Source organism: Pseudoliparis swirei, chromosome 3 (assembly GCF_029220125.1).
Source record: "Pseudoliparis swirei isolate HS2019 ecotype Mariana Trench chromosome 3, NWPU_hadal_v1, whole genome shotgun sequence".
In the NCBI taxonomy this organism is placed as follows: domain Eukaryota; kingdom Metazoa; phylum Chordata; class Actinopteri; order Perciformes; family Liparidae; genus Pseudoliparis; species Pseudoliparis swirei.
This window is the reverse complement of record NC_079390.1, coordinates 11,722,892-11,741,170: the sequence shown is the minus strand read 5'-3', so window position 1 is coordinate 11,741,170 and position 18,279 is coordinate 11,722,892. Positions and strand designations below refer to the sequence as shown.

Genomic DNA, 18,279 nt, shown 5'->3' with positions numbered 1-18,279 from the left:
CAAAATATATCAATGATGCCTTCATCTGGTATAGGTAGAGGATTGCTGTGAATCCTTTCCGTGTCCGGGCCGGGTGAGGTTCCCCGTATTGAGTCAAATTAAACTGCAGGCTCCACTCGTGGTGGTGCCCTTCCTTCAATTCCTTTAAGTTACAGCTTTGCAACCTCAGAGTCTCAGGCCCAGTCGGTAGCTTTTCCTGCGGCCTTTTACGTTCACATTTACTCTCAGTTCTTACCCTGCTTTGAGAAGAAAGCTTATTATCCAGGTCATCAGATTTAGGATCCTGCTACAATGGAATTAATCTGTTTTCAAGTTATAGGCTGAGTTGTTGTGGAGGTGTTTTGCTGGTTTTACTTTTCCCAGCAGTTCTCGACTGTGTCCAGCTGCATGAGAGGTTGAGGAGGAGTTCTGCCTGCGTGTATAGTGCAGGCCAGCCAGTCGCATCACAAATCTCACGGTGCTGGACTCTACCTGTTAGTCATCCTGTTAGTTGTCCTCCCATATCCTGCCTCTTCTGCTTTGTACCGAAAGAGTTCCAGGGCGGACTATTATTCGAGGAGTCATTAACAGCTACACCGCCCTCCTGTTTCTTGGTAGGCCTTGTGGTGCTAGTTAGCCCTGTCTTACTTTGCACTTGTCCAAGATTTTGTGTCCATGGTATAGTAGTATATTTCTCAGACGGTCCATTTACCTCAACGTTCACTTCTAGTCGGTGGATTTTGGTTTCCAAGACTACAATCTTCTGCAGGATTTGTGATATTCGTCCATGGAAAGGGGTGGCATCGTACTGCTACTTAGCTAGCTTAGCTGCTAACTAGTGTTGTGTTTCAAAAACCTTAGAGTGCAGGACTGAGGAAGAATGTCTGGACAGTGGCAAATTATAATAAAAAGTGTTTAATTATTGTCATGACCCGGAGTTTCTGTCTTGTGTCTTATTTTGAAGTCCTTGTGTCATCTGTCTCCCTGTGATTGTCTGCCCTGGTCCTGATTGTTTCCTTCTGTGTGATTGCTGGCCCACCCTCATTGTGTCCACCTGTGTCTCGTTCCACAGTGTCCAATCACCTTCACCTGCCTGTGTATTTAAACCCTGTTCGTCTCATTCCCCAGCGTGGCTTCGTACCGTTTGGTTTGTGATTGTCATCCTGTGTTACCTGGAAATTCTGAATTATATATTGCTTTGGAAGAAGTTGTCGGCAATAGACAAGGGAAAGAGTGGCACAATTCATAGGGGGGAAAACAGGTATACGACATGAGACAGTAACGAGATGTGAGTGGCTGAGGGCAGGTGCAGGGAATGAAACAAATGAAGGAGAAAGGAGACAGAGAAGACACAGAGTAAACACAGAACAGGACCTTACACCAATGGTCAATAATGGTTCCGATAGAGTATAACTCAGCTGAGGGAGCATGAATCACTGCGTCCACAGACCGCCAAGCAGTTAACTGTCTAACAGTCATGCTCACTAAATCTAATCCTCAGCTAAGACATTAGTCCAAATTCGCTCATTGGCTGAGCCGTCTGTCGGTGGATTCGGATATCCACATGATGTCATCTCTCCATCTTCCTCTGCTCCATTCTGTCCCTTGCTCTGAATGGCATCTCAGGGGTCCTCAGGATGCCTCTCAGCCTGCTACCCACTTCTCTCCAAGCCAGGTGTAAACTTCCTAAGACAGAAGCATCTGTGTGTCTGTGGCCAATACACAATCAAACCTCACACAAGTTTCCTTCCTCTTAAATATCTCAATCCAAAGACATTCTTTAATAATAAAGTATATTATCAAACAATCTACACAGAGCTATCCTTTAATAATATAGTAAATCACCGTAGCCTACAATAGTCTATAGAATATATTCTTTAATAACTAGTGTGAAGTTATAGAAGATCATCAAATTCCAATGTACTCACAGCTATAGTATCAGGGTCTTCTCACGGGGTGAGGCTCAGACGCAGAGAAACAGGCAGGACTCAAATGTGAATAACCTAAAGACTAGTGTTGTTACGAGATGTGCCGACGCTTCGAAGCGTGTGTCGAGTAATGGAGGGGGCGTTTCCTCGAAGCGCGTATCGAGGCTTGCTTCATTTAGGGGAGGAGCCAAAAATGATGACGTCCGAAGCCTCGCTGCCCGGCTGTACCACGTGACTGCTTCGGGAAGTGGTTCAGATATTGCCGGGAGGTTTGACAGCAATATAAACCCCTCAGGCTCCATTCAAAATGTGGGTTGTTGGTTGAGAGTTTGGAGAGTTTAGAGAGAGAGATAGTTTGGAGAGTTAGGAGAGAAGGATAGGTGATAAGATGGAACTGTTGATAAACTTATTTCTGAATAAAAATGAATAAAATGTCCCCTGTCCTGTACATCACTGTCCAAGTTACACACGCATATTCAGTCCCCTCTTCCTAGTTACACAAGCACTTTCACTGTCCTCTGCCTGCTTAAGCCCATGCCATTTTCCTAAAGTGACATAACATTATTACACAACCTGCCATATCATATGATACTCCCATTTTGTGAACATTTACACACACAGAATACATTTTAAAAATATTTTATTATGCACATATGTGATAATTTATGTACAGAAATGATTTGGTCATACATTTTTGTAATTCAGTCATTCCCAACAGCCATAACAGACACAAAAATTCAATGCATCACATTTTTTATCTATTTTTTTATTATTCTTGTGTGTTTAGTTTATTGGTGCTGCTACTGTGACGACAAATTTCCCCTTGGGGATTAATAAAGTATATATCTATCTATCTTATGTGGTTCAGATACAGCTGCCTGTGATTATACACTTGGCCAATAGGTGGTTTCGTGAGCACATGAAGCTTCGAGAAATGAACCCTTTGTCGATCCAATTAGCTTAAGTGGTTCGATGCCTCATGAGGCTTCATCTCACCATCACTACTAAAGACTCTCTTTAATGAGACAAAAGTTTTTTTTAAAGCAAAAAGTCCAAAAGGGGGCAGGCAGGGAATAGGGGGTCAAGGCAGGCAGGGTCAAAGAGGCAGGTCAAGAATATCCAGCGCACAGGGAAGACGGCACCAAAGACAACAACTATAGACAACAATCCAACAAGAGACAAGGGAAAGACTGACACAATATATAGGGGGTGAAACAGGTGCATGGCATCAGACAGTAACGAGACAAGAGTGGCTGAGGGCAGGTGCAGGGAATGAAACAATCAAGACAGAGGAGACACAGAGGAGACATAGGAGACACAGAACACAGGAGAAACAGGACAGGGTGTTACATATAGTAATTGATCTCATTCCACAGTAGCCTATAGCAATTTATCTTTAAACCAGCGGAAATATGGCAATAGCCTGTTAAATCTACAGAGAACTAGTGTCCTCACAGTTCTCAAAGAAGAAAAACAAGAATATCATAAGGTAATACAAACATAGGCGAGAGCAAGCAGCAACGGGTCAACACTGTATGAAAGCAGGAAGTAGTGCATTCTGGATTACCTGCCAACGGTTTTCTGATATTTCTGAGGTGAAAAAAGAACAAGATCCAAACACCTGCTTAACATGGGGGTCAAATGACAGTAATAGGTCAACTAGTACCCCTGGGCCACACAGGTTGAAGTGGACCCTGACTGGTACTTGTCGTACACTTTGAGCCTCTCCAGTGGAGCAGTAAATTGGTTGGCCACAACCTCCTGTAAGATTTTTGATAGAAAAGGCAATATAGGCTGGGGAGTGAAATGCTTATAATAGGAGGAGACCGATAGTTAAACAATTGTATTTAATGTGTCGAAAGACATCTTAGGATTTCTCTTTGGGGAAGAAATATTTAGTAAAGTAAGCAGTTCTAGCTTCTTTAACTCCAACATTAAAAGAAACTCTATCTGTGAGACAGTCATGATGCACCTTCCTTAGCCGCTCTGTCCTGCGACACTTCCGCCTCAGGTGCTATCCTTAAAAGGCTCCACTTTGTCCAGCAATGTGGCGCAATGCTCTTTAAAAGACAGCATAACAAATCCACATCACTCAGATGTGTGTTAGTATTGAAGATTAGATTAGATTTGACTTTATTCATGCAAAGGGGGAAATTTCTTGAAGCAGCAGCAAAACATTTTTTATACAAATATACAATACAATAAAATAAAATACAAAATGGCAAAAGTGCATTGAGCACTGATAATCTGAGTAATAATGGAGAAACACAATGTCTGTTTTAGATACGAGGGGTCAACATTTACAGATATATCAAAGAAAATAGGTTTATGATCATTGATCAGTATCTCTAGATCAAGAGAGAACACATGGTCCAAGGTGTAAGTGGCGCTGAAAATGTTACTTAAAATTGAAAGATTCAGTTATATTACAAATTCAATGGCTTTATAATTTTTGTATTAATTAAAATCACCAACCAATTATAATAGCTTTATGATAGTGTTGAGAAATTATGTGAACTGAGATTTTAAAAACTGACTGATGAATTAAAACACATTAAATGACCTTAGCCGACAGACTTTAGTAAGTTGTAGTTCAATAGTAGTAAAAGGTCCCGTAAAATAATGTCTCAATAAAAGAACCCAATAAAAGAACTACGCCCTGTAACCCAGAGGACATAGTCCAAGAACGATCTGTTCTTTTAGGCTTTTCAATAAGTGCATTCCATAACCCGTCGCCAGGTTTCAGTCAGAAATAAGAAAGCTACATTATGACTTGTAAACAAATCAGTGGAGATATCAACGTCTAAAGTCAAGCAGACCGCCTTACACACATACTGTATATGAAGGCGTAGGTTCAAATGAGTATAACCTCAGTAGGCTACCAACTATAAATGGTTGATTTCAACTAACTAATCCAGGGAAACATATATTGAACCCACTGACAACAGCCAAAACAAGAGGCCTTTTTCCCAGCAAGCATATAGCAGCCAAAGCCCAGACGTTATGAACACCAACAATGGCTCTATTCTCGTCAAGTCTCCCAGTAAGCTGCAGTGAGCCAGCATTCACAATACCAGGACCCTGAAACTGAAGCAGCCATCATTCATTAATTTTCTTACTGCGACAAATCCAAATGTCTCCTGTGAATGAAGCCCATAACTGCCCTCATTAAACATGTAACATTGGCTGTGTGGCTTTTCCCCTGATGGCTGAATAGGGCTATCCTCTGCTACAGTGTGTATGTGTTATGATGTCACCGGATATGGTCTCTGTTTTGGATGAGATGCCCCACCTTATCGAGAAAATGTTGGCAATTAGAGAAATGAGGGCAACGAGTGGGCAGAAGGTGAGTAACTGGATGCGACATGACAGGAGACGTTAGGGATGCAGCTAGACGCTGATTAAACAGAGTAATTAGTAATTAGAGGGCAGAAGTAGTGTGTGCTGCTCACCTGACAGCACAATAGGCCTTTTCCACAATGGAAACCTGACAGCTATTGGAATGAGAGGCAGAGGTGAGACTAAAAGCTGGCTAAACCCATTCACAAGGTGCCAGGCCTCAGCAGACAAGGCCATGTTAGTCAGTGGCGGATGGCTGATACAAACCTGTATGCTGGCTCCCTCTGGAGTCCTCACTGGCAATCGGCTGCTCTCAATACACAAATCACCTGGCTGAACATGGCTTCCCTTCTCGCCCAATTTCCAATTATCTGTTTTGGCATGCGTCACGAGAGCACCGTAAGTAAGTAAGTAAGTAAAGTGTATTTATATTGTACTTACCACAGACAAATTGTCACAAAGTGCAGTATAGTCAATAAAAACAAGCCGGCGATGCAGAAGCGCTTTGGCCCTGCTGCACACCTTGGTGTCCAGATAGACCGGGAAATTTAATAGTAGAAGATGTATGATGTATAAATCGTGATAGAAGCATCCAAACAGAAGCGGGTCGATTTCACCATTACAATTTGTTCTGAAGTAAACATCTGTGTGAAACTTTTACACAGGAGTGATTTGTGCAGAAATAAAGAATCCCCTTTAGCATACATATAAGAAATACACCATGTATATTCCCTCTCCCTGGTAATGCATGGTTTGGCATTCTCTGTTAAACATGTCACTGATCAGTTTGGTTTCAGGGGCCTAAAGTGCAGTTTGTGTAAATGTACATTTGAAATCTGAGTTAGGCTATACAGGAAAAGGGACTGGAACCATCAGGGGAAATAACCCGATTTTATATTTAAATATGCAACTATTGAATGTTATCCGGTTTTAAAATAAAGTACATTATTATTATTATTTTGCATCTGTAGACAATAGTATAGGGTGTCTGCCTGAAACGCCCATATATTGATACATCACGTGATCGGTGCAGGCTAATTTCCCGTTTATGAATGTCAAAATTAACACCTAGGCAAACATGCACACGCTTTGTTTTGTTATGGACATCCCAACAAGTCAGATGTGGGAGGGGACTAGCACCAGTAGCACTCCGGTATTTGGCTTCCTTGTAGCCTGATTGTGCAGCCCTGCTGAGAACGCTGCGGTAATGCTGCATTCAAGTACTGTCGGCAATATTAACTTTCCGTTGAGTGTTGACGAACGGCTTGGAGTGAGATATCTAAAGGTGTTTTTTAAAGGTATCACAATATGGCATGAAGGGGCTATACAACATGGGATCGACAGTTCTTATCCATGATCATTATTGAATATTTCTATCGTTTCTCGTCGGCTTTCACACATAACTTGAAACTTAACTAAATTGCAGCAGATCGTGAAAACATTTTTTTAAAGGTGAAATAACAGAGTAAAAAGAGAGCAGGGCAACCACAAAGTAGGTTAAACATATACATGTGCATCCAGTATTTCTTAGACTACATCTAACTTAGTTTTAATTAATGTATGAATAAACATAACGTATCAACGACCTCTTGCTACATTATTTTGGAGATTAAAACTATCTCATGTTATTCTTCAGTAGCTGGTGATGCAGTGAAATGTTAAAGAAAGTACATTGATGTTACGATTTTTTTCTTCTTTGTCAAACTACTGTGACCAAGGTTAAGACTGAGTTATGCAGCAACATTTTTTTTTAATTGTAAGAGGTAAATGAACTGCACATGAAACGCAGTTCAGAACATATGCTGCTTAAGTATAGTTTAAACACAGCATCATAGTATCCCTTAATGTGATACCTGACAAGAAGAAAAACAAATCATGTTACATGCTCGACTGGGCTGTAGAAACGGTTACATGAATAGCCTCGGATAGTAGAAACAACTTGAGTAGTAGGATGTCGGAGCTTATGGGGCGCACCTGAAGGCAGCATAAGCCTGCCCCTCTGAGCAGCAGTCAGTCAGTTGCATGTTTACTTGCTTTGTCAGCGGTGTCCCTGCAGCAGATATCTCGTGCGCCTCACTTGCTACTGATCCAAACCTTGGACCATTATCTTAAAGAGTGATTGATCACGTGGTTTTAGCTCCTTATCGCTAGTTTCCGCTCTCGCAACGCGAGGCCAGCCTCCTGCGGACCTTGAGCGGGTAAACAGTTTATTTTGTTCTTTTTTTCCTAGCTAACGGAAAGATGATGTTAAAATCCAATAAAAACGAACCCGCCGTCTCACTGGAGTCGGCGAACAGCGTCCGGACAGCCCTCTCCGATCTGTACCTGGAGCAGCTCCTACAAAACAAACCAAAGTCTGACAAGGTATGGAGTCGTGTTTTTGAACCTTTATTTATATATGTATTTACTGTTGATGTACTTGGTGTACATGTTTGCTTCCGGGAAGCAGAGATGGGACACATGACGGTTGTTTGTTCCTCGACAACATCTCTAAAAATAGACCCGTATTGAATGTAATCTGTGAAACAATGAACTGTACATGTATCGTTCTTATTTTCTTCAATTTTTTAAAAATCGGCATGTCTGTGTGTTGTGAGGAACCGCTGCATTGCTCAGCGGTGCTCAGTCAGCTGTAGTCGGATCTAAGAACGCAGTTTCACTCCTGCGTTGCAGCCAACACGACATATGCCCGAGTGATTTAGGGGAAACGAGCCTCGGATCACATGCCATCCCTCTCTCTGTCACCGCATTACGGTGAGCCCATGTGAACTCTGCCTGCAGCTACAAGTGCTGCTGCTGAACGAGTGTGAGCTGAGGGTTGTTTACTGCATCACTCTCTACCCAGGCTGCCATCGAAGTTAAAGCCAGATTATGATGACGCTTTGCCGTGAAGCTGGACATCACGTGAGACCACACAGTACTTGATACTGTTGCAACGTTTTTGTTGTTGACTGATGGCCTCAGGGCATCAATTTAGCAGCCAGAGGTGCCTTGAGGGAACACTGTGTCCTAAACCTCTTCTCTGAGTCAGCAGCGGGCTACTGAGAGGGGAAATGGAGAAAGGGAGGAAGCTCCTCTGCTGGCATCAGCAGTTTACAGAATAACAGCCTTGAGTTTGCAATCTTCGCAAGGTGTTCTTCCACTCAATACCGATATGTGAAATCAGTGTCTTTTTTTTATAAGCGGGGCCACGCCGTCCCTTTTATCTCACAGTGCAGAGACGCTGCAGTGTGTGTGTGTGTGTTGCTCATATTCTGACTGATTAACTGAGCCAAATGGATTCTATACCTTGAGTTTGGTCATAAAATAAACACATAAAAGTGTTCCAGATAAGACTCCCTGTGCACAGGCCCTTCACAGACGAGTCAGGCTTCACGGCTGTCCCTTCCGGCTATTTCTGTACAATCTATCCAAAATTCTGCCTGTTCCCATGTAGGTCAAGCCTTGATCTCCTACTGTGTTCTTACGGGAGGTCAATACGTCTTTGCCTTCTCGGCCGCAGACCCCGCCCTGAGTCCCGCAGGAGGACGAGATTAATAAATACCACTCCTTGGTTTAAAGAGACGAGTCGTCTCACGAGAGATGAGAGATAAGAAAGGGCCGGATCGTTTTATAACTCAATCAGTTGTCGTGGATCATGGTGCCGCGTGGAGAAGAGCAGGCCGAACAATACGGCTCCGACCTTCACGCTGCGTTATCTTGTCCAGAGATTGGCTTTTTATGAAATGCACCTTTTTGTTTGATCTTCTTCCAGTCGAAGCCACACGAGGTGAGCAGAGCAGGGTGCACTCTGCTCTTTCCTCAATGCATTTAGTATTTATTTGTTGGCTTTCAGTCAGCCGTTTGTTTACCCTGTTGCTTCTCCACCCCAGGCTGTCATTTAAGTTCCTGTAAAAGGCCTCCGGACCTTGGTTGGAGGAGCACATGTTTACAGTGTGTTGATTGCAACGAACTGTGACAAAGCAGATGAATATATATTTTTTTATCTCTTCACGCTCTGATAGTGGGAGTGATTGAGCTGACGGAGCTCATCGTTGAAATCCGTCACGAGACGCATTTCATTAAAAGTGCCTTTCGGTGCCAATCCAACACGTGGGTTTGTCGGCATTCAGAGGTCATCTGTATCTAAAGCCGACTTTAGGCCGGGTTTTTTTCTCATTCTGTTCCGCTAAGTTTGGTTGTTTTTGCTAAAGTCTTTAAATTGAATCTTTGTCAGTTTCCTTCCTGCTCAGTCAGAATCAGCACTTTGTTGGGAGGAAATAAAGTCTCCTTCTCTGTGCCTTGGGCAGAACTATCTGATAATTGTGGATATAAATTGAGCATTTATTCCTTCCTATAATGGGTACACATAAAGTAGCTTCTCTAATTAGGAAAAGAAACAACAAAAATGTTAGTATAAACACAATTTCAGGTACTTTTTTACACACTTTCATCATGTGAATTTACGCTAGTCGTAAGATCACCAATACGTGGTTCCACAAATTGACTATACCACGGTCTGTGGAGCAGCTTCGAACCAAGCAGTAAGTTGTCCTGGAAGTAGGAATACCCATTAGGAGACATTTAGAGTTCAGAGATGGGAATCGGTGTGTGTTGCTTCAGGATGGATTTGTTTGTGGTGGTTGTAACTGTAAGAGGATCGCTGCACAGACTCCTTTCCTCAGCGGATGTGATTTCACGGGTTCCCCATTGGACGCCATCCAAACGCTCCCTCTTGGCACGGCACAGTCCTGACTCGTAACGGCACGAGGGCGCTAAAAATTATCGCGTTGCACGAGATAAAAATAACAACAACTGCGTGACTCTGATGACTCCTCCACGGAGTCCAGCACTGTTCAGTGAATATGAATATAATTGTTATGAAGATGAATGAAACTCGGATAAAGAAATAAACATGCGGTGCAAAGTCCGGCTTGTGAACCACACTAAACTGCTGTTACAGTATGCAGTATTATCTTTTTAAAGGCTGAGGTTACAGGCGAGGAGGAGGAATGCGATAAAGATATTTATTGGTTTATTGCAGTGTTGATCCTGGAAGATAGGGACTAGCTTTTCAATTATTTATTTTTTGTTGAAGCGTGCTTATGTGACGGTGATCTGGACTAGAGACCACCTCTGTTGACACTGTGGAAGTAGAATGGACATTTTCTGGGGATATGGACTTCCTGCTTTTTAACTAATTTTTGCATAAAAGCACAGCGTGACTCCCAGGGTCCCTCCTTATTGATGTCATACCTAACAAGAATTGGCCTCCTCGCATTAATGCGACTCTTTGTCGCTGATCCCCTGATGAAACTGGTGGTATCCATGACCACATGAACCAGGTGGACCAGATCACTGGACGGGGCTAATGAGGTGTGATTACACCGGGTTAATTTTCAACCTAGAGCATATGTTGTAACTGCAAATGAAACACGGCTGTTGGCACACATTAGCACAAAAAAACTTCCACTGCAGTTATTAGAGATAGCGGTGTGATAATGATCTGATCGGTCCAACTGAACTGACTCTAGAGGTAAATCATTTGCGTAAAGGGTTTAAACATTGTTGTGATTTATTTTAAGCAAAGTTGATTTAATTCTGTATGACATAAAACAATAAATGTTATGTCCTGTTTTTCTTTTCTTTTTCCCTCAACAGTCTGCTATGCAAGCCTATGAGAATAAGGGGGCTGAAGTGTACACCAACGGGAGTGCTGGACACACGAATGGCACAGAACTGAGCAGGATGAAAGAAGTAGAATTTGAAAAGATCCCCTCGGAGCCAATGGTCTACTATCTGCCCCTGCACACACATTTCAACATTTTAATATTTGTGTTGCCGATCCCTCCTCGTTGACGGTGGTCTTTGTCTGCAGGGAGTCACTCTGAAGCTGAACAACAAACAAAGGTGCACTGTGGCCAGAATATTGCACGGAGGCATGATCCACAGACAAGGTAATTAGTGTGTGTGTGTGTGGAGTAATAATCTATAAAAAAACAAAAGATAATTTCTACTGTAATCACTGACATTGTGGCAGAAGGCTTTCCTCGTCTTCAGTTTATCTCTCAGGAGAATAGATATTTCCTCAGGAGCTGCTACCGCATATTAGGACCACAATGCATCAAACAGAAAAGTGAGCTGGAGCATAGAAGATCATATTCAAAGTTACTCCACTTCCTCTGGTTTCTGCCTCTCTGCAGGCTCTTTACATGAAGGGGACGAAATAGCAGAAATCAATGGGAAAAGTGTGGCAAACCAAACTGTGGATCAGCTACAGAAGATCCTGGTAAGTTCACATCTCATTATTTTAATGTTGTCAATAAAGTCACTGCAAATATTTCCTGTAATTCAAGCGCTTATACGACTCGATGTGAGTTAACCCATTTGAGTTCACACGCAGAAAGAAACCAACGGCGTCGTCACAATGAAGATCGTTCCCAACCTGCCGAGCCGATCCCGAGCCTGTGAGGTAATAACGTGGCCTTAGGAATATACATTGACCTTTTTGGTCTTGTGGTTAGTTTTGTGTTTGGTATTTGTCGTCTGCAAACTGTATCGTACGAGTCACTATATATGGTAATTACAAGACAATGAGCCTGACAGTCAAATCCAATGATGACGACTCGCGGCGGAAATCTACAAAGATGAGTTTGATTTCACTTCTTCTTTATTTCCTCTACAATATACTTCTTTAAACGGATGTTGTTCTTTGTTAGGTGAATCTCCTCTTAGTCAATGAGCAGCCCAGGTGACTATGAAACAAGTTTAAACTTGAAGAACATCACTCCCGTAGTTTTGCTCGTTGGACTTGAACCACTTTGGTGTTTCATCCTGCCATCTCCTGGCCACATCACATTTCCCCCCAGCGGCCATTTCTGTGCTTCCTGTGCACAAACCAGTTGCTGCTGGCTTGATTTAACAACATATAAAAACAGTATGTTGCCTCATCAAATAATTGTAAATGGCTTTAATTAAATTAATACATGGCATTCAGTGATATTAGTCTTGTTTATCACTGCATTAAGTTACAACTTTGCTGTGGTCAGTGATGGCAGTCTTCTTCAAAGTTTATAGTCTACTAATATGTAGGTGTAGTTAATACGCATCTGAATTCTCAAAGAGCATCATTTTGGTGATCCAAACCACTCCAGTATACCTACTCTTTGTACATAATAGGTGTATTCACTTTCTGTGTACAACTATCACTGGAATAAATTGGGGAAACCACAAATGTTCATTAACTCTACTAACAATAGTAATACTTCACCCTGAGGAGACTTGACATGTGTTCCTGTTGTGATCTTGAACAGTTGAGGAAGGTTTTTAACCTAAACGTGTCTCACTCTCTCTCAAAAAATAAGATTACAAATCTCAGCAGGAGTTAGTATTCTGGAGTTCCAACTACTCATTTGTGAGCACCTTTTCAATTTGAGGTTGAGAGGTTCTGAAGAAATTATTCTAATATACGTTTTCTATCAATATAATTGATTTGATAAATTAGAACTCACGCCTGGAACCGTGAGTTAATAATTCATTTTCACAATAGGTATTGAGCTGTATCAAGATCATATCATGAACATGTGAATTCTGTTAAAAGGGTGGATTTCCCAATTAACCAAAGCATAATCTAAATGTATGTGCTAGAAAGTCCCAATATAAATATATTTATTTTGACCTATGTATAGGTGCTGTCCAAGATTAGCTGATTTATACATGATTATAATGTTAGGCCTTCATGACAACAAAATGTGTGTATTAAATTAATAAATAAAAATGTCAAGCTCAGTAAGCGTGTGGTACAGCAATATATCATTTGTGACAAATATCACAACAGATTAAATGAAAACTGGAGAACTTGTCTTCATAGAGCTCAGAGAAACTGTTTATTTTGTGTTTCAAAGTCAAAAGGTTAGTTCAAAGACATTTTTAGTTTGAGTTCAGCAACAATTATTACTCTGCTACCAGGGACTATTTTCACAGCTGACCAAGATGATAGGATATTTAACACATTAATAAGATCTGCAAATGTATCATTATTGCCCAATATCAGATACACAGTGCAAGTGTTCATGAGGTCCTTCTGCCCCCCCCTCCCCCTCCCTAAAAAGTGAATAAACCACATGTACTCTTCTATATCTATAGATGTACATGAGGGCCCAGTTTGACTATGACCCCACCAAGGATGACCTCATCCCGTGCAAAGAGGCAGGCCTTACGTTTCAAACTGGTGACATCATTCAGATTATCAACAAGCAGGATCCAAACTGGTGGCAGGGCAGAGTGGAAAGCGGCGTCGCTGAATTCGCAGGACTGATTCCCTCCCCGGAGCTCCAGGAATGGTAAACGCTGGCCATGACAATGCCACAGATTGACGTGGTGTTATGAACCACGTCGGGCACGCCAACCGAGCACAGCTGTTCCAATCTTAACCTGCATCTCTTTTTCACATTGCAAGGAGGGTGGCAAGTAAGAGCAAGGCCAGAGAGGGCGGTCAGTCCTGCAGCCCGTTTGGGAAGAAAAAGAAGTGCAAAGACAAGTACCTGGCTAAACACAGCTCCAGTGAGTGGATCACTAGAATCATTTCTCTCGGACATTTTACTTTCCCCTCGGTTTTACCATGTGGGTTTGCCTAAAACAAAATCCCTTCTGTTGCAGTTTTTGACCAGCTGGATGTGATTTCTTATGAGGAGGTTGTCCGGCTCCCTGCTTTTAAAAGGAAAACGCTGGTGCTTATTGGTAAGCTCACATCGCATCACTCAATAGGCCTATCGCAATTACTTTTGTCGGTCATTTCTGATGCACACGTTGTCTCCGACATGTTCCGCATCTTGCAAATGTAGCGGACTCGAATAAAACCTCAATGTGAAGATAGTTTCTCTGCAACCAAAGATTCAGACATGAAGATTAATGTTTGATTGAAATGTCATTGGAAATCAAAACATAAATCTGTGTTTTTCTTAGGTGCACCTGGCGTAGGAAGAAGCCATATAAAAAATGCACTATTGACCAAATACCCTGAGAGGTTTTCCTACCCTGCACCTCGTGAGTAGACCACCAGACTGTTAGAATATACACGTTGGCTGACTTGTCCTTTGGCTAAGTCTTAAACCTTCTACACAGATACCACCAGACCCCAACGGAAGGAGGAGGAGAATGGAAAGGAATATTATTTCATCTCCAATGAAGCCATGACCAAGTGCATCTCTGGAAATGAGCTGCTGGAGTATGGCAGCTTCCAGGGAAATATGTTCGGTACCAAAACTGAGACCATCCAGGAGATCCACAAGCAAGAAAAGATCGCTCTGCTGGATATAGAACCACAGGTGAGCATTCACAGGTTATTTTGGAGACATGACATGAAAGGGAGAGTCACCCAGAGTCAAATGAAAGGACGACTTTTTATGCCTCTTTGAGCTGTTAGCAAGTATTCAAAATTGCGAGATTATCTTGCATCAAGCGTCAGCTCTTTTTCTGCTGCTGGTGGGTTAACAGGGAGAGGAATATTTGAAGTGAAAAGAAATGTGCGAACAAGCAATATAAATGTCATCATTAAAATGTCTATGTATGTTTGACCAACTACCTTTCTTAAGTAAAAGGTACCAAACACTAAAATTCCACGCAAAATGTGTTTGATAAAAACACATTTAAATACAACACAGGTTTTTACAAGCAGCTTCCATGTAGTTGTTTATTTTTAACCAAATTCTTCTTTTCTCTGAGTGCAGACCTTGAAGGTCTTGCGGACTGCTGACTCTGCGCCTCTGGTGGTGTTCATCGCTCCGACCAACACAGCTGCCCAGGTGCTACATCTTCATCCAAGTGCACTCCAGTGACTTTGGGACTCCAAACTCAATCATCCAGCGACTGCTTAACCTTTCTGCTCTTGTGTCCTAGACGGAGAACCTGCAGATGATCCAGAAAGAGTCGGACGTCATTTTCACCACATACAGACATTTCTTTGATGTGGTTCTTGTCAACAACGACGTGGATGAGAGCGTGAAAGGTGTGGAGGAGGCCATGGAGCGTGCCACCTCGACCCCGCAGTGGGTGCCTGTATCATGGGTGTACTGACCGATGTCGGGCACCAGTGTAACACTTTCTGTTTGTTAACAAAGCAGTGCAATATCACTCCTTACACGAGAACGAGTTAGTGACGTCCCAGTGTGTGGGTGTACTTTTGGTTCCTGTTAATTCTCACTTAGATTTATCTGCACAAATGCGTCCATAAAAAAAGAAAAGAAGAAAAAAATAAGCAATATATAGAAAGGTTTCTTTTAGAAAGTTGAGAACCTCACCAGGGATGTTTTTGTTTCAGTGTTGTGACATCTGTGATTCAGAATTTTGAGGGTCTTGGGGGTAGTTTTGGTGCCGAACGCCTTTGTGATTGTTGGAACGTGAGCAAATGCAAAATAGGACCTCAACTGGGAACGAAATTCTCCCGTTAGAAATGACAGGATTTTATCTCTTTTTTTAAATTGTGTTCCTGTTCTCATTAGATTGTGCCATGAAATTAAGATTATAGAGCTGTTTGTTCCTACAGTGAGTGTAACTCTATACAACCATAACGTCTTCTAATCCAAACCTCTCACTCAGTCACTGACAACATCACTCGTCCATATTGTATATCTCACGGGGTACTATAAAGGCACTTTTAAACAATAAATAAATGTCCCAGATCTATCGCAACTGCTTCTCTGCCTGTGTCTGATGGGGATGCTGTTGTCCAGAGGATTTAAGGGAAACAATGGCAGTTTTATGTCAGCGGGGAATCTCCAAACGGCACAAAGATTCTTTCAACTAGATCCACATAAAGCAGGGAAACACATGGCAGTGTTGATCACGGGCAAAGCCACTGCAATATAAAGGTTGATAACCATCCTATTTTGGGGTTTGAAGACGTCACGGCTCAAAGCTTTGATTAATTATAGATCAAAGCTTGCGTATCAGAGCTGTAGATATGTCTCCCACACATTTAAATTCTCTGCTCATCCACAGTGTGGGAGAAGTAGTTACAGGTTATACATGACAATGAATTGGTTCACAGCTTCTATCCAGAGCCTGGTTGTGTTAGAATTGTCTACCTTAATGAAATCAAAATAAATCGTGTGAAAAATATTGTTTTGCGTTTGAGTCGTTCTGTCTCATTTCAAGTGCACATATTTACGACGTTTCTATATTTGCATGTTGAAACCTCGGACTGGCTGCGCACAGATGTGCACTTGTGGAATTTTTCTCAAATAGTAAAAATGTATCATTAATATTATTTGCTTTTTCTTCATATATTCCAATCTGAAGGTCAGGGAAAAATGGGATCACAAAAAACAGAAAATATTGATTTGAGCTCCATAATATAAATTAGCTACTTCCATATACATGTTTAAGAGCTTAGAAGTAAGACAAACTGTCCTATAGCACCACCATGTGGGCTCTACCAAATTAGTATAACCCTATAAAATATTGAACCTACATCTTATTTTGGCACTGTGTGTATGTGTATGTATATATATATATATATACAGAGAAAGTCACTAATTGCTTTTGTTGCGAGAACAGATGCAGGTACTTCTATCAAATCCTTCAATTCAGTGCTGCATTTTTTAAACAGCCCCATCTGTGACTCTTAATATGATTCAATTAACAAAGATTATCAATAATGAATAAATACAGTCACAGGAACATTCACGTGTATAAGAGGAGAGTTTATTAATGCAAAGAATAAGACCCAACAAGATACTCAACTTTACATTAAACAAGAATGTTAGAAAATAAATGAAGATAAAAGAAATCTAAAGTGTATTTGTTCCAGGAAGATGTCGGCGGTTCAGACTCCTGGCATGTGATTTCAGACGGCATAATTTACTAGAGACTTCAGCGCAGAAAGCCAATTGATTAAGTGAGGTCAAGCAAGGTGTCACAGGTTACATATGTATCTAGATGTTTGACTGATTGTATTTTCAGTGTTAGTTGCCACCACAAAAGTAAATACAAGGAGGCACAAAACAAATAAATACAATATGAAGTATCTCTCCCATGCATTGGATTAGTATATACAACATTTTTCATGAGAGACTCTGTTTCTTACATCCAAAAATCCGTCGAAGCAGCATTGGCTTGATCCTGTTCTCTATGACAGCTGCTTGCACCCTTTATGTTACAGTGAATCAACAAGTCTTTCACTCCTGTCCTCCGGGGTTTGCCTATGACGATAATAGGTTCAGGTCCACTAACATCACAGAAACACCAACAACAATTTAATTTAATGGAAATTGAATTCACACTAACAAATTAAGAAACATTATAACGTGTGTGTGTGTGTGTGTGTGTGTGTGTGTGTTTTTCCTTATTGGCTGAAGGCTAAACCAAACAGTATGGGCCATTATATGTATATATAGGCCTACACAGATATTTAAAAAATCTAACTGTTTAGTAGAAAAAGTGAATGAGGCTATTATTCATCTCATAAGGAAATAACACATTTATTTTCGGGTCCCAGGCAGCAGGAAGAGTCTCCAGGGCCAGCATGAATACGCCTTCAGAGACTCCATCCTCCCTTCACATTATTTATATAATTAAATATAGACTCATACAATTCACAGCATCTTACTGAATGCAATGCATTCAATTATAATGAAACAGTGTTATTTAACCCTCCTGTTACCTTTGGGGTCAATTTGACCCCATTCAATGTTTGACGTCTCTAAAAATGATTAACATTATTTTTTTTGCTTCATATTTCATTACTTTTCCTAATTTATTGGGGACAACTGGGAAAACATGAAATTCACATGATGATATGTTTCCACTGTCCTGAACACAACTTGTACGCATCGGTGTTCTTTGGGGTCAATTTGACCCCAGGCTGTTTTTCACTGTGTACAACATATAAGAAATATCAACTTTTTTATTTATTTAAAGGGCTATTTAGGTAGTCAACAAACAAACATAAAGTACCTGACACTTAAACTTGGAAAGCAATATTAATTCTAATCATTTTCTGGAGGTTTTAATTGCTGTGGTCGAAAAAAGGTAAAAGATGTTAGTAAATTTGAAG

General features: G+C 41.3%; 1 protein-coding gene across 1 annotated transcript; it reads left to right on the top strand.

The window, feature by feature from the left end:
- The first annotated feature begins 7,280 nt into the window (after nt 1–7,280).
- mpp1 (MAGUK p55 scaffold protein 1) lies at nt 7,281–16,346 on the top strand. The gene is made up of 12 exons (XM_056443643.1): nt 7,281–7,610; nt 10,887–11,015; nt 11,104–11,182; nt 11,429–11,514; nt 11,629–11,697; nt 13,371–13,567; nt 13,684–13,787; nt 13,884–13,964; nt 14,190–14,270; nt 14,349–14,551; nt 14,954–15,028; nt 15,123–16,346. The coding sequence occupies exons 1-12, from the start codon at nt 7,488–7,490 to the stop codon at nt 15,297–15,299; spliced, it is 1,404 nt and encodes a 467-aa protein (XP_056299618.1). The 5' UTR covers nt 7,281–7,487; the 3' UTR covers nt 15,300–16,346.
- Nucleotides 16,347–18,279: the final 1,933 nt, after the last annotated feature.

Bases quoted from the DNA above. Each gene is read 5' to 3' on its own strand.
- mpp1 (XM_056443643.1), top strand. From the start codon at position 7,488: ATGATGTTAAAATCCAATAAAAACGAACCCGCCGTCTCACTGGAGTCG. The intron at 11,183-11,428 runs GTAATTAGTGTG...GCCTCTCTGCAG, and splicing joins AGGCATGATCCACAGACAAG to GCTCTTTACATGAAGGGGAC. The intron at 15,029-15,122 runs GTGCTACATCTT...CTTGTGTCCTAG, and splicing joins CGACCAACACAGCTGCCCAG to ACGGAGAACCTGCAGATGAT.